At 49.3% G+C, this 14,044-nt stretch overlaps 1 protein-coding gene across 1 annotated transcript in view; it reads right to left on the bottom strand.

Annotated features, from left to right (window-relative positions):
* Window positions 1-14,044, bottom strand: part of ZSWIM5 (zinc finger, SWIM-type containing 5) — a 112,455-nt gene that overhangs the window by 29,970 nt on the left and 68,441 nt on the right. Inside the window, exon 2 of the mRNA XM_010582720.1 lies at window positions 2,016-2,372. Within this exon, the coding sequence (XP_010581022.1) occupies window positions 2,016-2,372 (357 nt within the window). The remainder of the gene's footprint in view (window positions 1-2,015; window positions 2,373-14,044) is intronic.

The following is a 14,044-nucleotide window of genomic DNA, read 5'->3' as shown; positions in this document are numbered from 1 at the left end:
GACCCTCTATGAATTCACAAACCCCAGCTGGGAAGGGCAAGATGGGGGAAAAATTTGGATCCCCTTCAACTGGAGGCCCCAAAATTGCGCTCTCATATACAGCCACATGCGCCTGCAGCCCTTCCTCATCCTGGGCTCATTGCTCAAGTAGCTCTGCGATGTAGTTGCACTGCAGCTGTGCTTCACTGGCAGGACAAGGAGAGCAAAGCCTATGACACTGTCCAGGATCGAGAGCCGAAGCCCTGAGCAACATCACTCTGAACTTAAATGTGAGGGTTTTTGAGCCTTCCTTTTCACAGGGTGCAACATCTCTGAGTTTTAGATCATCTTGGACAATCTTCAGATGTTCCCATCATCCTAAGGCTGATCTGCATCCTCCCCCAGGATGAGACAAGTCTGTTCTCCTGCTTGCAGAGGCATTTACTCACTTGTGACCCCGGCTAGGCAGCCACATAGATATCAGATAGGTGCCACCTTCTGCTGGCTAAGTCAATGTGTCTCTGTCGGTTCAAAAATCACACGCTGGAGTGTGTGAATTTGCACGAGTCTGAAGGGACAGAGAATTTTTACTTTGTTTTTTTAAAACCACTTGTAAAAACAAGAGGCATATATTGAACTGGAGCCAACATCTGTATCTTTGTAAGACTCTCATCACCAGCCTTTCGCTGACTCTAGAGCAATAAATATTCAGAGCCTTAAAAGCTTTTCTTCAATCTGCTTAGGAGAAAGCAGCCTCAAACAATGGCCAAGAAGGGATCTTGCCCAACCCTCAGCTTCAGCGGATCAGCTCAGGGAGGGAACGGACCTCACCATATTCTTGCAGTACCACAGCTCCTCATTCTTTTTAATGCCAAAAAATGAGGGAAACCCCCCCAAAAGCCAGTGATTTAGAGCATAACCACACATGCAACAGATGTGGCCCAGCGGAGTAGACAAAAGCCTCTCCCAAGGTAGGAGCAGGAATGACCAGATAGAGGGAGGGGAAAATATCTAAGATCAGAACTGCCATCATTGCTATGCTGGAGGTGGACCCCTGGCCTCACCTCTACACATGGATTCAACCAGTTCAGATCCTATTTTAGGCTGCATATGGGGCTTTTCATCTTCGGAGCACTTAACAGGCATGTGTTAATCCCCACAACGCCCTTCCGTGGCAGATAAGTGTTTACTATCTCCGCGCTACAGCTGGTGGGACAGGCGCGGTGGGGAGCAGCTCATTGTTGCAGACCCTGCGCAACCTCAGCTCCTGGGCTCCCTGGAAAGACACAGCGGGAGTGCCCGACTTGGGCTGATGAAGGGAACCTCAGGGCAACTCCCCAGGGAGCCTGGGCCACTTCCTGGACCAGCGGGCAACTGGAGCGGGGCTAGGATGGGCACCACTCCCCAGCCAGTGCTTTCCAGGGGACGAAGTCAAAAGCATCTTCCAAACACAAAGCCCCAGGACACATCTCTGCTGCCTTTGTACAGTAGGTCAGGACAGCAGCGCTCATTTATTATGGGCAAATTAACGCCCATGGAGATTAAAGCTTTATCTCCCGTCAGCTCAGCCGCATCTGACTTAGCAACGTGCAGGGCTGGGCTAACACCATGTCCCTGCATGCTGGAGGAGCCATGTCCCACTGCACCTCCCATTCCTCAGGGTCCCAGCACCACATCCTTCTGTGTTGGGGACTAAACGTGCTCCCTTCCTCCACCCTTGGCTTCTCCATCCTACTCTGAGCTGTGCCTTGTGCACCGCCAGCCTGTCTGCTCTGCCTTTTCTTGCCTGTTGAAGCCAGTGTTTGACAGATAAACACATAAAGAAGAACAGAGGGCAGAACCAGGATGCATGGCCAACACCGATGTAGTTCCAACACCCATACATTAGTGTCACTTTGACACTGCCACCTCTCTCTGTACAGCAACAGACAAATGTGGCAAAATGAAGGTCACCACCGTCAGTGTGAAACCACCACCCCAGGTGCAAATGCAGAATGAATCAGTGCCAAGCCACCCAGGGAGGAGGGAGGAATTACCATGCACTTGGTTGATCTCAGAGTTGGATGACAGGATCTCATCAGCCAACTTCTGGGCGGTGGGCAGCACCTCGGTGTGGTGTGCCGTGATCAAATACTGAACAAACTTCTGGAGCTGGTCCCTGTTCATCTGGAAAAGGGTCTCTGAGATGGGAAGACGGAGTTTGACCTGGTCTGGCTTGCGGATCCTGTACAGTGAAAGCGCCACGACGTGGGCGCAGTAAAAAATGTCCTTGTTCCCGCAGCCGCATGTCACGGAGGTGATTTTGCAGCGGTCAAAGCTGATGGCCACCTTGTAGGTCATCTCTGGTTCTGTTGCAGTCGCCGGCTCCGTTACCGTCCCACTGAGGTGGAACCCTGAAGAGGGAAAGGAGAAGAGGGAAAGGCCATGTTAGCTTCCGTCTGACCATGACCACCCATGTAAACTCTGGAAAGAGAACAAGGCCAACCAAGGCTGCTCTTGCATTGCTATGTCAAGGAGCACACCACCCAACGCATGCCATCCTAGTGGCTTACACCCAGCAACACCCAGCCTGCATACGAACACACTTCTGCACCAACACACACATGCAGTCAGACTCATCGGCGAGTTTATTTAACAGCCAAACCCTCAGGGGAAGAGCAAAGCTGCTCAGTTCCCATTTGTTTAAGAGTCTCTCAGACTGTTTCTCTCCTGGGAGTCATCTTCATCCACGCCTCCCTCTCACTGGATTTGCAACTCATGTGAGTGAGGGCTGGCAGAAAAAGGCCAGGTTTTCTTTTCTTTGATGAGGCAGACAAAAAAAACCCCCACAAATCAAATGCAATGCAACTCTAACTGCAGTCCCTCAACGAGGTAGAGTGCACCAGGGCACGGCCACAGCTCTGAGCTCTATCACGCAGCAGGAACAAGGAGCAAGGACAGGAGCAATGCACAGACCGAACTGGGGGCTGGGGAGAAACTGTTTGTTCCTTGATCTCCACAGTATTTGCTGCTCCCCTGCAAGCTCTTGAGCTTTCCCTGAAATACAGCTGCCAAGGAGCCAGCCTCTTGTTGGTGTGATCCATGCATCAGGCTGCAGGGACAGCTCAAATCGCTCACGCAAGCGTTATGGTGCTCCCGACTGCCCCTGCCATGCTATGAGGGGGTGCAGCGCCTTCAGGCACAAACCATGAAAAAAAGCCGCAACAAGTCCCAAACACAGTTGAAGAGAGAGAAACAGGCTCAGAAGGTCCTCTGGGTCCAAGGAAGGTGGATGCACCAAGCAAGCAATAGATAAAGTCAGTGAGAAAAGACTGGATGCCCATCAACCTCAACCTGAAAGCCCAGGGAGCCCTTCCCAGGAGGTCCAACACCAGCACTTTGCATTTGCCCAGCCACCTGGAAAAGGGACATCTTTGTTTCCCCCATTCATCTGAGGAGAATGAGGCTGCACTAGGAAGTTAATTAACATGGCTGGGGGCAACCAGTGCCCCCGTGCCAGAGCCTGGTGTGGTACCCAGGACCTGGCACCCCACTCCACCTGTCCCAGCCCTCCTCCCCAAAGAGGATGCTCACTTTTCTCCATGTCACTGCAACCTTATTAAGCCCGTGTTTGTACAGAGGTCCCTGTGGAGCCTGCCGTCCCCCAGAGAAGGCAGCAGACAGCTGAGAGCCCTACAATTAGCGACAGAAAAGGAGAAGGAGTGGGGGGGTGAAGATTAAAATACATTAACTGCATCAAACCCTTGTGCGTTTGCCAGCTCTCACAAAGCCTTTCCGAGACAAATTCTACCAGAGGTTTTTAATAAATGGCATCAAAACCAGCTATTCACTGCCAGTCTCTTTAAAGCCACGCCAAAAACCACATTCAAATCTGATTAAGCGTCAAGGAGGTCTGTTTTTACTTTAGTGCAGGGGAGGGGGAAAGCAGACCTGTTCTGCTGCCATCGCCTGAAACCCACCCCACGTGGCCAGCGGAGCAGGAAGGGAGGGAGGGACGGACAACCCCACACTACCCTCTCACTCACACACTGCCGGGAGTGGAAGCACGGCAGTGGAGATGCTGGGCTCCGCACCACAGGAGCAGCGTGGCCAGGGGGCTGACGAGCACACTCCCACCCACCCCCCCTCCCACCATGAGTCCATCCCCCGGCAGCCAAACTATATAAATCCTGAGGATAAACTCCAAAGTGTTTATGTTTTACCACTTCTCTGGTCTGCGATGCTTGGCAGGCAGCTCCGACTCACTGCCAGTTTCTCCCTAGTTTACTTTTTGAACAAGTTAAAAGGATTGGAAACCACGTTCCTGAGCAAGAATGTATGTATATACGCCTATGTACGCCCATAGGCACATATGCACATATATATAAAACCCTCTAAGACAAATTACTAGCTATAAACACTGCCTTGAAATGCTTACTCTAGCAAGATCATGGGCCAGACCCCACTTCGGGCTAACTGGTGTAAGGCTGAAGGAACTCATTTAACCAAACGACCTGTTTCAGACAGGTGTGAGTCTGAAAATACATCAACCATGGTCTGAATCTGGCCCCCCGACAGAGGAAATTTGTTCAGATTCTTCCCAGGTGGCTCTCAGGCATCCTAAAAGCTATGCTTCCTCCATCCGCTGTGAGAGCTACTCTTGTAGCTGGGGTCTGCACATCAGACAGGACCATTCAGCTCGTTGGCAGCTGCCAAGTTCATCTGGCACTCGAGCCCTAAGTCAAGTGTTGGTTTAGATTTTAGCTGTGGTGGCAGCAGGTCTAATTAAGATAAACTAGGAACTCTATACAAAACATTTATCAAAGGCTTAGTCAGAAATTAAACATGGTGAGAGGGGGAAAGAGAGGAGCTGGCAGGAACAGAGGCATTATTTGGGAATACTTATATTAACAGGAGGTCAGCCTGCAGCTACCATGCTGCACCCTGTTCTCTGGCCAGGTCTGCACCCCAGCACCCATGGATACTGAGCACGCCAGCTCAGCAATGATGGGTATCACTGTCCCAGAAAAGAGTGGTAGTTAAAAGGTAGGTTATGGTGTGGTTACTCCAACATCCATCAAAGCACTCACTCCTGGTCCACACAAAACCCTGATGCTACAGTCACCAAGAGGCTACAGGTCACCCTGGAGAAGGACAGCTGTCACTGTACCATCCGCTCTGTTCATCTCGCATCCTAGAAGCACTCGGGCAGGTGATACCGGCACTCCAGCAGAGAGAAACACAGCCCTGGCCGCAGACATGGGGTCTGGATAGCGCTGAGAGCAAAAATATGCTCTCCATCATGTACCCCCTGCATGTTTCAAGTTAAGACATTCCTACAGCCGAGTGCTTATCTAGGACTTCATCTTCTGTTCCTTAACATAAGCTAACTTGCTGTTTGATTTGCTGCCAGCAAAGTGACAGTGCCAGGGCTTGAAAACCATGGAAAAGAAATAATTAAATACCATCTTTGTAACTACAGACTCATTACACCCCATCAGAGCCTAGCTTTGTCCCAAGAATGACATTGCCTCCTCCCTGCCCCTTAACAGCCTCCCCTACTTTTATCACAGATGGTCCCCAGTGCATGTCTCTTTGATCCAGGTTGCAAAAAGAGCTGAGTGTTCATACCTGCCCCAGAAAGAGCACAGAAAGGTGCCACAAATGTTCACAGGCACACAGGGCACAATAAGCACATCTCCTTCCTAATCCCACTTACCCATCAAATAGGGACAAAACACCAGAGCAAGGACCTTGCGTTAGTGCCACAGGACATTGTACCTCTGATTTAAATTAAAACAGACCCTAGAGATGTCTTCTGGGAGTTCATGAGCTCCACACCAATGGGACTTCCAAACTCATCAGCTGGGCAACACTTTCCTTTCCATAGGCTGGGAGAAGCACAGATCCACAAAACATCCCTGGCTCTGAAACAGCTACGAATGATCAAGCCTTTAGCAGGAGATTCAGTGTAAGAGACTTTACTATTTAGACAAGACCATTAAGGCCTCAACAGAAGTATCTTTAACTAAGACAGAGAATTCTTTGATCTCTAAACCTACTCAAGAGGAGCATTGAAAACTCTTTCAGTTCTGTAAGAGCAGCCAGAGTCTTCCAGCTGGGCATTTTTAACCCAGATGTCCACAAGCCACCCGCCAGGAGAAACTACTAGCCCGTCCTGCAGTAACCCACCAGCAGGACGGCTGTGGAGACCCTAGTCTTGGGTCCTCCAGCAAACCACTGAAGGTAAAGCCAATGTTCAAGCTGGTTACAATGAAATACCTGAAGTTCAGAGATGGGCAGACCACAGGTGGAAATTTAAACCCCAGAAACAAGCAAAACCCAGGCATAACCCCTTCCATTCTCATAACCGTGTCATCAAGAGCCCTCCAACACTCGTGAGGAGGAAAAGGAGGACTCCGCAGCTACAACACTAGCCGGGAACTTGAGAGCTCAGCTCTGCTCCCTCTGGCAGTTGCTGCTCACAGCCATCCCCCAGATTTCACACTGCAGCCCAGGCAGAAGTCACAGTTGTCATTCGCAAAGTTGTGCCATTTGGAAAAATTAGCTTGCTCTTCCCAAGCACGGCACTCGGTTGCCTTTCATAAAGCGTTAGCGCAATCCTGCCAGGAAGGAAGCCTTCACGCAAGAGCAGCCATCTCTAGGACCTAACCCTGGGCCAGCAGAGACCACCTGAGGTTGCTCGTACTGGCATTGCTGCACAAGAAGAGGGGACCAGTAATGCATGGGTAATGCGGGGAGCATTTCTTCATGTCACTGTGGTTCCTCTGCCTCCTCTGCAGGCTTTTCTCGGTCTTTGTGGAAACCTTGAAGCGGGACAAGGAACAGCTCTGCAGAAGGAAACGTGCAACCACATCCACCCCTAAGCAAGGACTGCTGGTGGGATGCAGCTGGACCCTGTACTTGAAGAACTCACCCCCACATCTGGCTATCAAAAGCTCAAGTGACTTCCTAGTAACTGAGGCTGATGTTTTGGGCAGCCTCTGTCAGGAGCAATGTGATGGAAAGTCCATCCACGCAGCTTCCTGAAGGCACCAGCCGCATCCCCTTGCATCCCAGCCAGAGGGGGGTGGCGGCAGCAGACAGCAGCTTGGCTCCTCACTGCTCTTGTGCCTGGTGCTCGGCTACCAGGACCCCATGTCTAGTCAGACTAACCCCATTTTAAATCTGTGTTTGGGCAGCTCTGCCTTCAGGCAGGCAGGAGCTCTGCAGAACCGAACAGGAACAAATACATGGATATTTATGGGGCTCAGCAGATGTAGACGCGGTAAACTGAAGTTCTCCGTGCAAGTCGTATACACTAGGTTAACATGACCCAAATATTTTTTTTAAATTTCCAAACCACAGCGGAAAGGTATTTTAAACTAACGTGATTCCAAGCTCTTTAGTGATTAAACGGACTACAGCTCCAGCTCCTAGTGGAAAAACCATTTGTTTTTCCACTGTGTGAAAGCCGTAACTAGCAATGAATAATAATTGCTGCACCAAGTGTTATTTATAAGCCATTGTCGGTCACATTTCCGTGCCTTGAAACAGCAGCTTTCTAAACCTGAACTTAAAATCAGTCAATATTTGTAATGTAGGCAACACCCGTGGGAGGAAGGTGTCGGTGTGCTCATGCGGTGGGAAGCGGAGGTTAGTAAAATCTCCCAAAGCTTTCCAGCTTCTAGATCAATTCCTCCAGCCGGCTGATGCTGACAATTGCTCAGTCCCTGACCTTGCAGTTGGAAAGGAGATGGGCTCATGAACTCATTTGCACATGACAATGCTCCAGCAAAGTGAATCATCTGCCTCTGATAGTAACAGAGAGTACGGCGCGCCCCAGCCCTCCCGGGCTCCATTCAACCAGCGTAGGGCTGGCCTTTTGTGCTGCCAGTGCAAGAAAGACTCCACTGAAGATGTGTGCAATTAAACCCACTTTTCTTGTTGCTCTTTTGATTCAGCGTGGCTCAATGAGAGGCACCCTAGGCAGGTGTTGTCACACACAGATAAAATGTGCCTTTTCAGAGTGCTGGCAGACAAAAAGAAAGAGGGTAAGGCTGATTCAACTGCCATTTCTCCCTTGCAAAATAGGGAATCCAGGCTTCCAGCGAGTCAATGAGCAGAGCTGGTATGAGTTTACATCCTCCCTCCTCCCCAAAGCAATTTCTTTTTGTGATCGCAGGCAAAGGTGTTGCCATTGAGCGAGACCTTAGCAGGGATGAAGGAGGCAAGCGATGGCTGGCTGGGAGGATGCTACCCCAGCAGAATACAGCCATGCTTCTTCTGCTGTATGTTTTTCCGTCGCAGCCCTCCCTGGTCCCCACTATGCTCCTGCCCTTGCCCGGTCATTACCACCCTGGAAAAGCACCTCTGGCCTTCCCAGAGCTAACGAAGACCATTAAAAACCCCTGGTAAGGAGCTGAGCTGATGCTGGAGGAGCTGTAACAAAGGGATGCGCCGAGTTGGAGAGGATGCACCATGCCTGCAAGTATCCCCACACGCACCTATGGCCTCAGACACCAACTACCACAGGTTTAGAAGAAATACTGTGTCTCCAGGTAGGCCAGGGAAGAAGCATGAGCTGCAGCTGTGAACACAGGAGATGCAAGTGGGGCTGTTTGTGCTGGAGGGAGTTGTAAGCTCCTCTGAGCAGCTGAGTAAGCTGGAGGGACGCTTTCTCTGCCATCTGCTCTGATCCCACACCACCTCCTGCAAATGAAGAGTCAATCCGCTGGTTTCTATCCCTGTTAACCTCTAATCAGCCAAGAGGACCGGCCTCTGCCTTGCTCTTTATCTGAGCCAGCTAACGCGTGAAGTGCGCCGCGCTTCCCATCTGCTCCAGCATTACTAGAGTTAAAGGACAAAGCCATTTCCCTGTCCCAAGCATTCATTTACACAGACGCCCTTGTATTAACTCAATTTCCCAGTGATTTCCATTATTACCCTTACGAGATTTCTGGTGTTTGTTTATCTAGAAGTCTGAAATGGAGGGTTTTTTCCTCCCCCTACCCAGCTCAGGGGGTGGCTGGACCGAGGCCATGCTCCAGATGACTGGTCCCAATCTGTGGCGTTCCCCAGAAATATTCAAAGCTGTTCCCCCATTTTCTCCCCAGCCTGGAGTCCTCTTTGTTGCCCATCCAAACCCGAAGACCCATTTTTGGGGGGTCTTTATTGCCAGCCCCAAAGCCAAGACCACCCCTTCTGGCATCACCTTCCAGATCATTCTGCTGCCTGCCAGCAAATGGGCTTTTAATCTACCCAGACACACAACCCTTGCTCCAAAGACATATGGTTTGGGGGAAGAAGGAAAAAATACAACCAGTTTTAAAGCTCAGACTGATTTCCTCTGCTAAGGTGCAGCCCTGCAAGCTGAATTCCTCTGCTAGCAGTTCAGATCTAACACAAAACCAACCTGAATGCCGTTTTTTTGCAGCAGCATAAGCAATAGAAAGAGCTTAAAGAGAGGATGAGTTCACTGCAGCTAACGTCCTGCCCACGTAATAACTGGTGGCAAAATGCTGTCAAGTCTCTGCTCTTTACGGGTATAGTGTATCTTATGGTAAGCTTGAATACAAAGAGCTTTCTCATGGTTTTAAGAAATTAGAAAGATGAGGATGTGCGGTACATTTTTTGGTAGAAGTGGTGAACACACCATCTCTGCATCAAGGGAGAAAAAGCAACACATCTCTGTGACCATCTCAAAAGCATCCCTCTTCTCTCTGCATTCATGAGCAGCTGTATCTGAATAAGGAGCAACGCGGTTCCTTGTTATAGCTCAGGTGTTTTCTCAACAGATGCAGCGTTGTTTTCAAGCATGAAAGAAAATATCCATGGGGATGAAATTCACTTTTGCTGGAGCTTCCAGGCTTGTGCATCCCATCAGTCGAGGCTGCCACAGAGAAGACCCAACCCTGGGCTGTCACCACCCTGGCTGCTTCAAGGAAATCGATGGGAGATGCCAAAACTCACACGCAAGGCTGAGCTGGGGTCATCTCCCGACTTCAATGGAGCCACCCAGATTTCCAACAGCTGAGACGCTGGCTTCTAGTACATAAAAGGGTTTTAATTAGGAAATGCCTCTTATCCCTCCATGCAAGCATCACCACGATGGGATCACTGATCTTCACCGCAGTCAAAAGCCAGCGGAGCAGCACTCTTCCCTTCGTTGTCTTTTTCATGTGGCAATTCGCATAACTCTTAGCCCCACAAAAACATAATCCCAATCCCTAAAAGGAAAGTATCTCCCGTGCCAGAGCCCTTAACCCATTGCTCCTGGCTTAAGGGCTCATCCCTGGGTACCCTCTGGTCAGGGAAGAAGTTGCTCCAGAGCCATGGACATCCTTTTCTATGGGTCTGCTCCCCTCACTTATCTGCTTTTCCAAGACACAGCCTTCCTCCTGCATCGGCAGCTTTTCTAGGTCTTAGCCTCAGGCTGGGGAGCAGCTTTGGATTTTGTCTCCAAATACACAAAGATAAATTGTATTCAATGTATATTTTGCAACTTAAAGCTGCCTCCAGAGCAGGCCATCTCCAAACCAAAACCCAAACTCAACCCACCAATATGGAAAATCAAAAGCAAAACCAAGCCTGAGAGCCTCTTGACTTGTTTCCTTCCCACGTTTAGGTTTTGCATGGGGCAGGACCAGCAGCGAGCTTGACAAGGACCAGAAAGAATCAAACCAGGGCATCACACAGCCATGGAAGGAAGCAGGACACCACCCCAATCCTCCCTGAGACACCAGACCTTAAAATAGCAGCTCTACAATTTATAGGGAAGTTATTAGTTATAATTTTCCTGGCCCTCAGAAGCCTTCTGAGGGAATGAGGCAGCCTAGATTCAGTATGAAAATCTGCTCCAAATTCTTCCCAAAAAAGACTTTTTTTCCACTAAGAATAGCTCTTTCTTTTTTTTAAAGGGAGGATAAAGTCTGACTTTCTAAGTTATTGGCAATGTTGTTAAACGAATGTTATATTTACGAAGCGTTTCAATAGCATTTGTGGTAATGGCCTCAGTAACAGATTTGCTGAAAAGGTCAATTAACTTCCTTCTGAAAACCTCGCTTTTAAGCACAGAAAAGGGCTCGCTCTGCATTGAAACTGCTCCCCCAAAGTGGAAAAATCTTTGAGATGACACCATTTTGCTGTTTCTGCTCTCCATCCCCCACTCAGGAGTTGGGCACCGACCCCAGTAGCAGGACCAGGACGATCCCCCTCTCCTGCCAACTTTTACAGCCCCCATTTGTAATAAAACCATCTCTTTTTTTTTTTTGCTATTGAATTTCACTAAGGAGAGAACAGCCAAACTTTTATTATATTGTAGAAATATTATACTTAAACAGCTTAGCTCACTTCAGTAGCCTCACAAAAACTTTGTGGTTTCCTTTCCCCCTCACCCCCAAACCAATAAAGCTTAATTTTTGGAGTTTATTAGGGCTGCTCCATATAGGGAAATTAACTGCTCATTGCAGAATAAATTATTCAGCAATTGCTATTCCAGATCAGTCTCCTCTGTGGACACTTCATTCCAGAATCATTTTGGGAAACTTTGTGAGAGTATTAATTATTCCAAAGGAAGGGACTTTTAATTCCAGGACAGGGAGTCACTCAATTGCTGCACACCAGTGGCTGGGCTGGCCACCAGCCCTTGGTGACAACCCTGACCAGAGCAATCCCAGAAGAGGAGATGAGGGGTGGTGTCAAGCTTGGGAAGGTTGATGCTGAATTTCAATGTCCAGCAAAATTGAACCGAAGGAAAGGCACACACCTTGACTTCATGTGGAAAAAATGTTTTTCCAGCTTGCTTTCAACCTATAAGCTATAAAGTGAGAGGAACCATCTAGTGAGGTTGGAGGACTTTGCATCATGAGGTGTAACATCTGCCCCATTGCACTGGGGAAAGCAAATGATTCCTGTCCCTGGGACCTCTGCACAGAGCCAGGAAAGGGTAAGCTACATGGGGACCTCCAGCAGGACCACACTTTGGAGGGGGGAACACTTGCTCAAGTCATGTCGTGCTTTCCACATCTCAATCTTGGCTCTGCACTCTTCCTCCGAGACTCCTGCCCGCACACTGAAGTCTCCCATCCCCGCTGGTCCTTCACAGGAGGGATGTTAGCATTTAACACGCGTCCCTGGGGGGGGGGGGGCCCATCCATCATGTGCGTGAAGTGCATTGATGGTATCTGAGAAGCACCAGCTCTGACAGTGGAGAGACCTGCAGAGCATCCAAGTGTTCTTTGGCAGCTCCCAAGCCCAACTCAACCTGCTGGTGGATGAGTTTTCCACCTCTTCCACAAGGACCAGGTTTTTGCTGCATATCCTCTAGTCCTACCAAACTATACATCACACCCAAAATTACTCGGACAACTAGAGTCAGCTCCATGGAGCCTGGTGGCTGTGCCAGAGCAGCCAGACTCCTTGCCATCTCCTGGGCATGGCCATTTCCCCAAGCCCCAAAAATGGTGTTACAAAAGGGATCCCTGATACACTGTCCACCACCACCCACGAAGCTCAACACACTTCACAGGGCAACAGAGAGGCAGCATGTTCAGGCACTGTAAGAAAAATTGAAGAGGGACAAGACCAACCCAAGCGAGGCAACCACAAGTTCTCATTTACCAGTATCTCTTTTCTGGTGAGACCCCACAGTGAAGTTTGGGGTCACAGCTGACAAGCAGTCAAATCACCCAATTCTGCATGACAAAAATGCTCTGCAGAACAGTCATCACGCTTTAAATAACACTTTAAAACCCCTTTTGATCACATTAGTTTTCACATGACCCTTCTGAGAAGTCAGGAAGGCAGCGGGAGGTCTGCGGAGCAGACACTTCCCCAGCAGCTCTCCTTGCTTGAAAGGAAGGCAGTTGGGAGACAGATGCCTACCAAAGATGCTCCGCTGTCCTGCATCAGCAGTTTTCACCATCTTTAGCACACAGGCACTTCACGAGAAGCAGATTCCCGTGCAGAGATTTTAAGCTCCTCAGTGCTACCATTTCTCCTTCCAGACATGTGTTGTCCCCAGCATCTCCCAGCCACATATCACCAACCTCTGCTTTAGCGAGGAGCCTGCAACTGGAAAGCTGTCCCGGAGGATCCACTGCACATGTGAAAACACAAGCCCTCTTGCTTTTCAAGTCAAGATGACTCCATGGTTTTGCAGCCTTCAGAAACACAAAGGGTCACAAAAGCTGATACCCAAGGAGACGCGACACATTGCTTCGCTGGGTCAGGAGTGGTGTACAGGCTGCCTCTGCAAAACTCGTGTTTCTGATTAAAAACTTCACAGATTTTTTTGCTGGAAAAACATTGTTATTCAATCCACAGCCTAGACTGCAGGCTCCTCCGTTTGCTTTTGGTGCAGTGCAAACATCTAAAATGACACCGCGTAATGACAAGATCTGTCATCAGGATGGCTGGGGCTACAGTAGAAAGAAAAATGAGGGAGCGATCCATTCTTTCTCCCTGGAATTCATCACAATTAAAACAAAAGGAAACCTATATTGTGCAGTTAACACTAAATACACAGGACTGAAGGGAAAGGGGAAAAGTGTAACATGAGACATTTAGCGGCGGTTTTCTCCCATTATGTGGCATCAGGTCCTTCTGGCGGTGGAGGGAGAGTCTCCAGCTCCTCTAACCACAGACCTATTTCAGTAATTAAGAGGGGAAAGGGAAAAGGAAAGGGAAAGGGAAAAGGGCTGCAATATCCCAGCCAACTATCCGCTGGCTGGCTGAAATACAACCTGAAAGCCTCACCAGTGAAACCCCACCCCTGCAGCCTCCTGCAGCCTCCTGCAGCTCCTGGTTTGCCCTGACCCTCCATGGGGTGATCCAGGCAGGGCTCCCTGGCAGCAGCAAACACACATGCCAGAGGGTTATCAGCAGATTTATCTCAATTTGGAATTGGAAGCAACCAAAAACACAGTGAGCTCAGCGTAACAGGACAGAAACGAAGTAAAAAGCAAAACCAGATGAGCAACTGGGGAGTTGACTCCTCTCTTCCTTTGAAAAGGGAAGCTGGTACTTTGAGAGAAGATGGTTTTACCCACAATCTCAGCAAAGGGTTTTAGGAATCGCCCTAATT

This window comes from Haliaeetus leucocephalus, unplaced genomic scaffold (assembly GCF_000737465.1).
Source record: "Haliaeetus leucocephalus isolate CR32 unplaced genomic scaffold, Haliaeetus_leucocephalus-4.0 Scaffold848, whole genome shotgun sequence".
NCBI classification, from domain to species: Eukaryota; Metazoa; Chordata; class Aves; order Accipitriformes; family Accipitridae; genus Haliaeetus; species Haliaeetus leucocephalus.
Note: the sequence above shows the minus strand (reverse complement) of the source record. Positions and strands in the feature narration are given on the sequence as shown.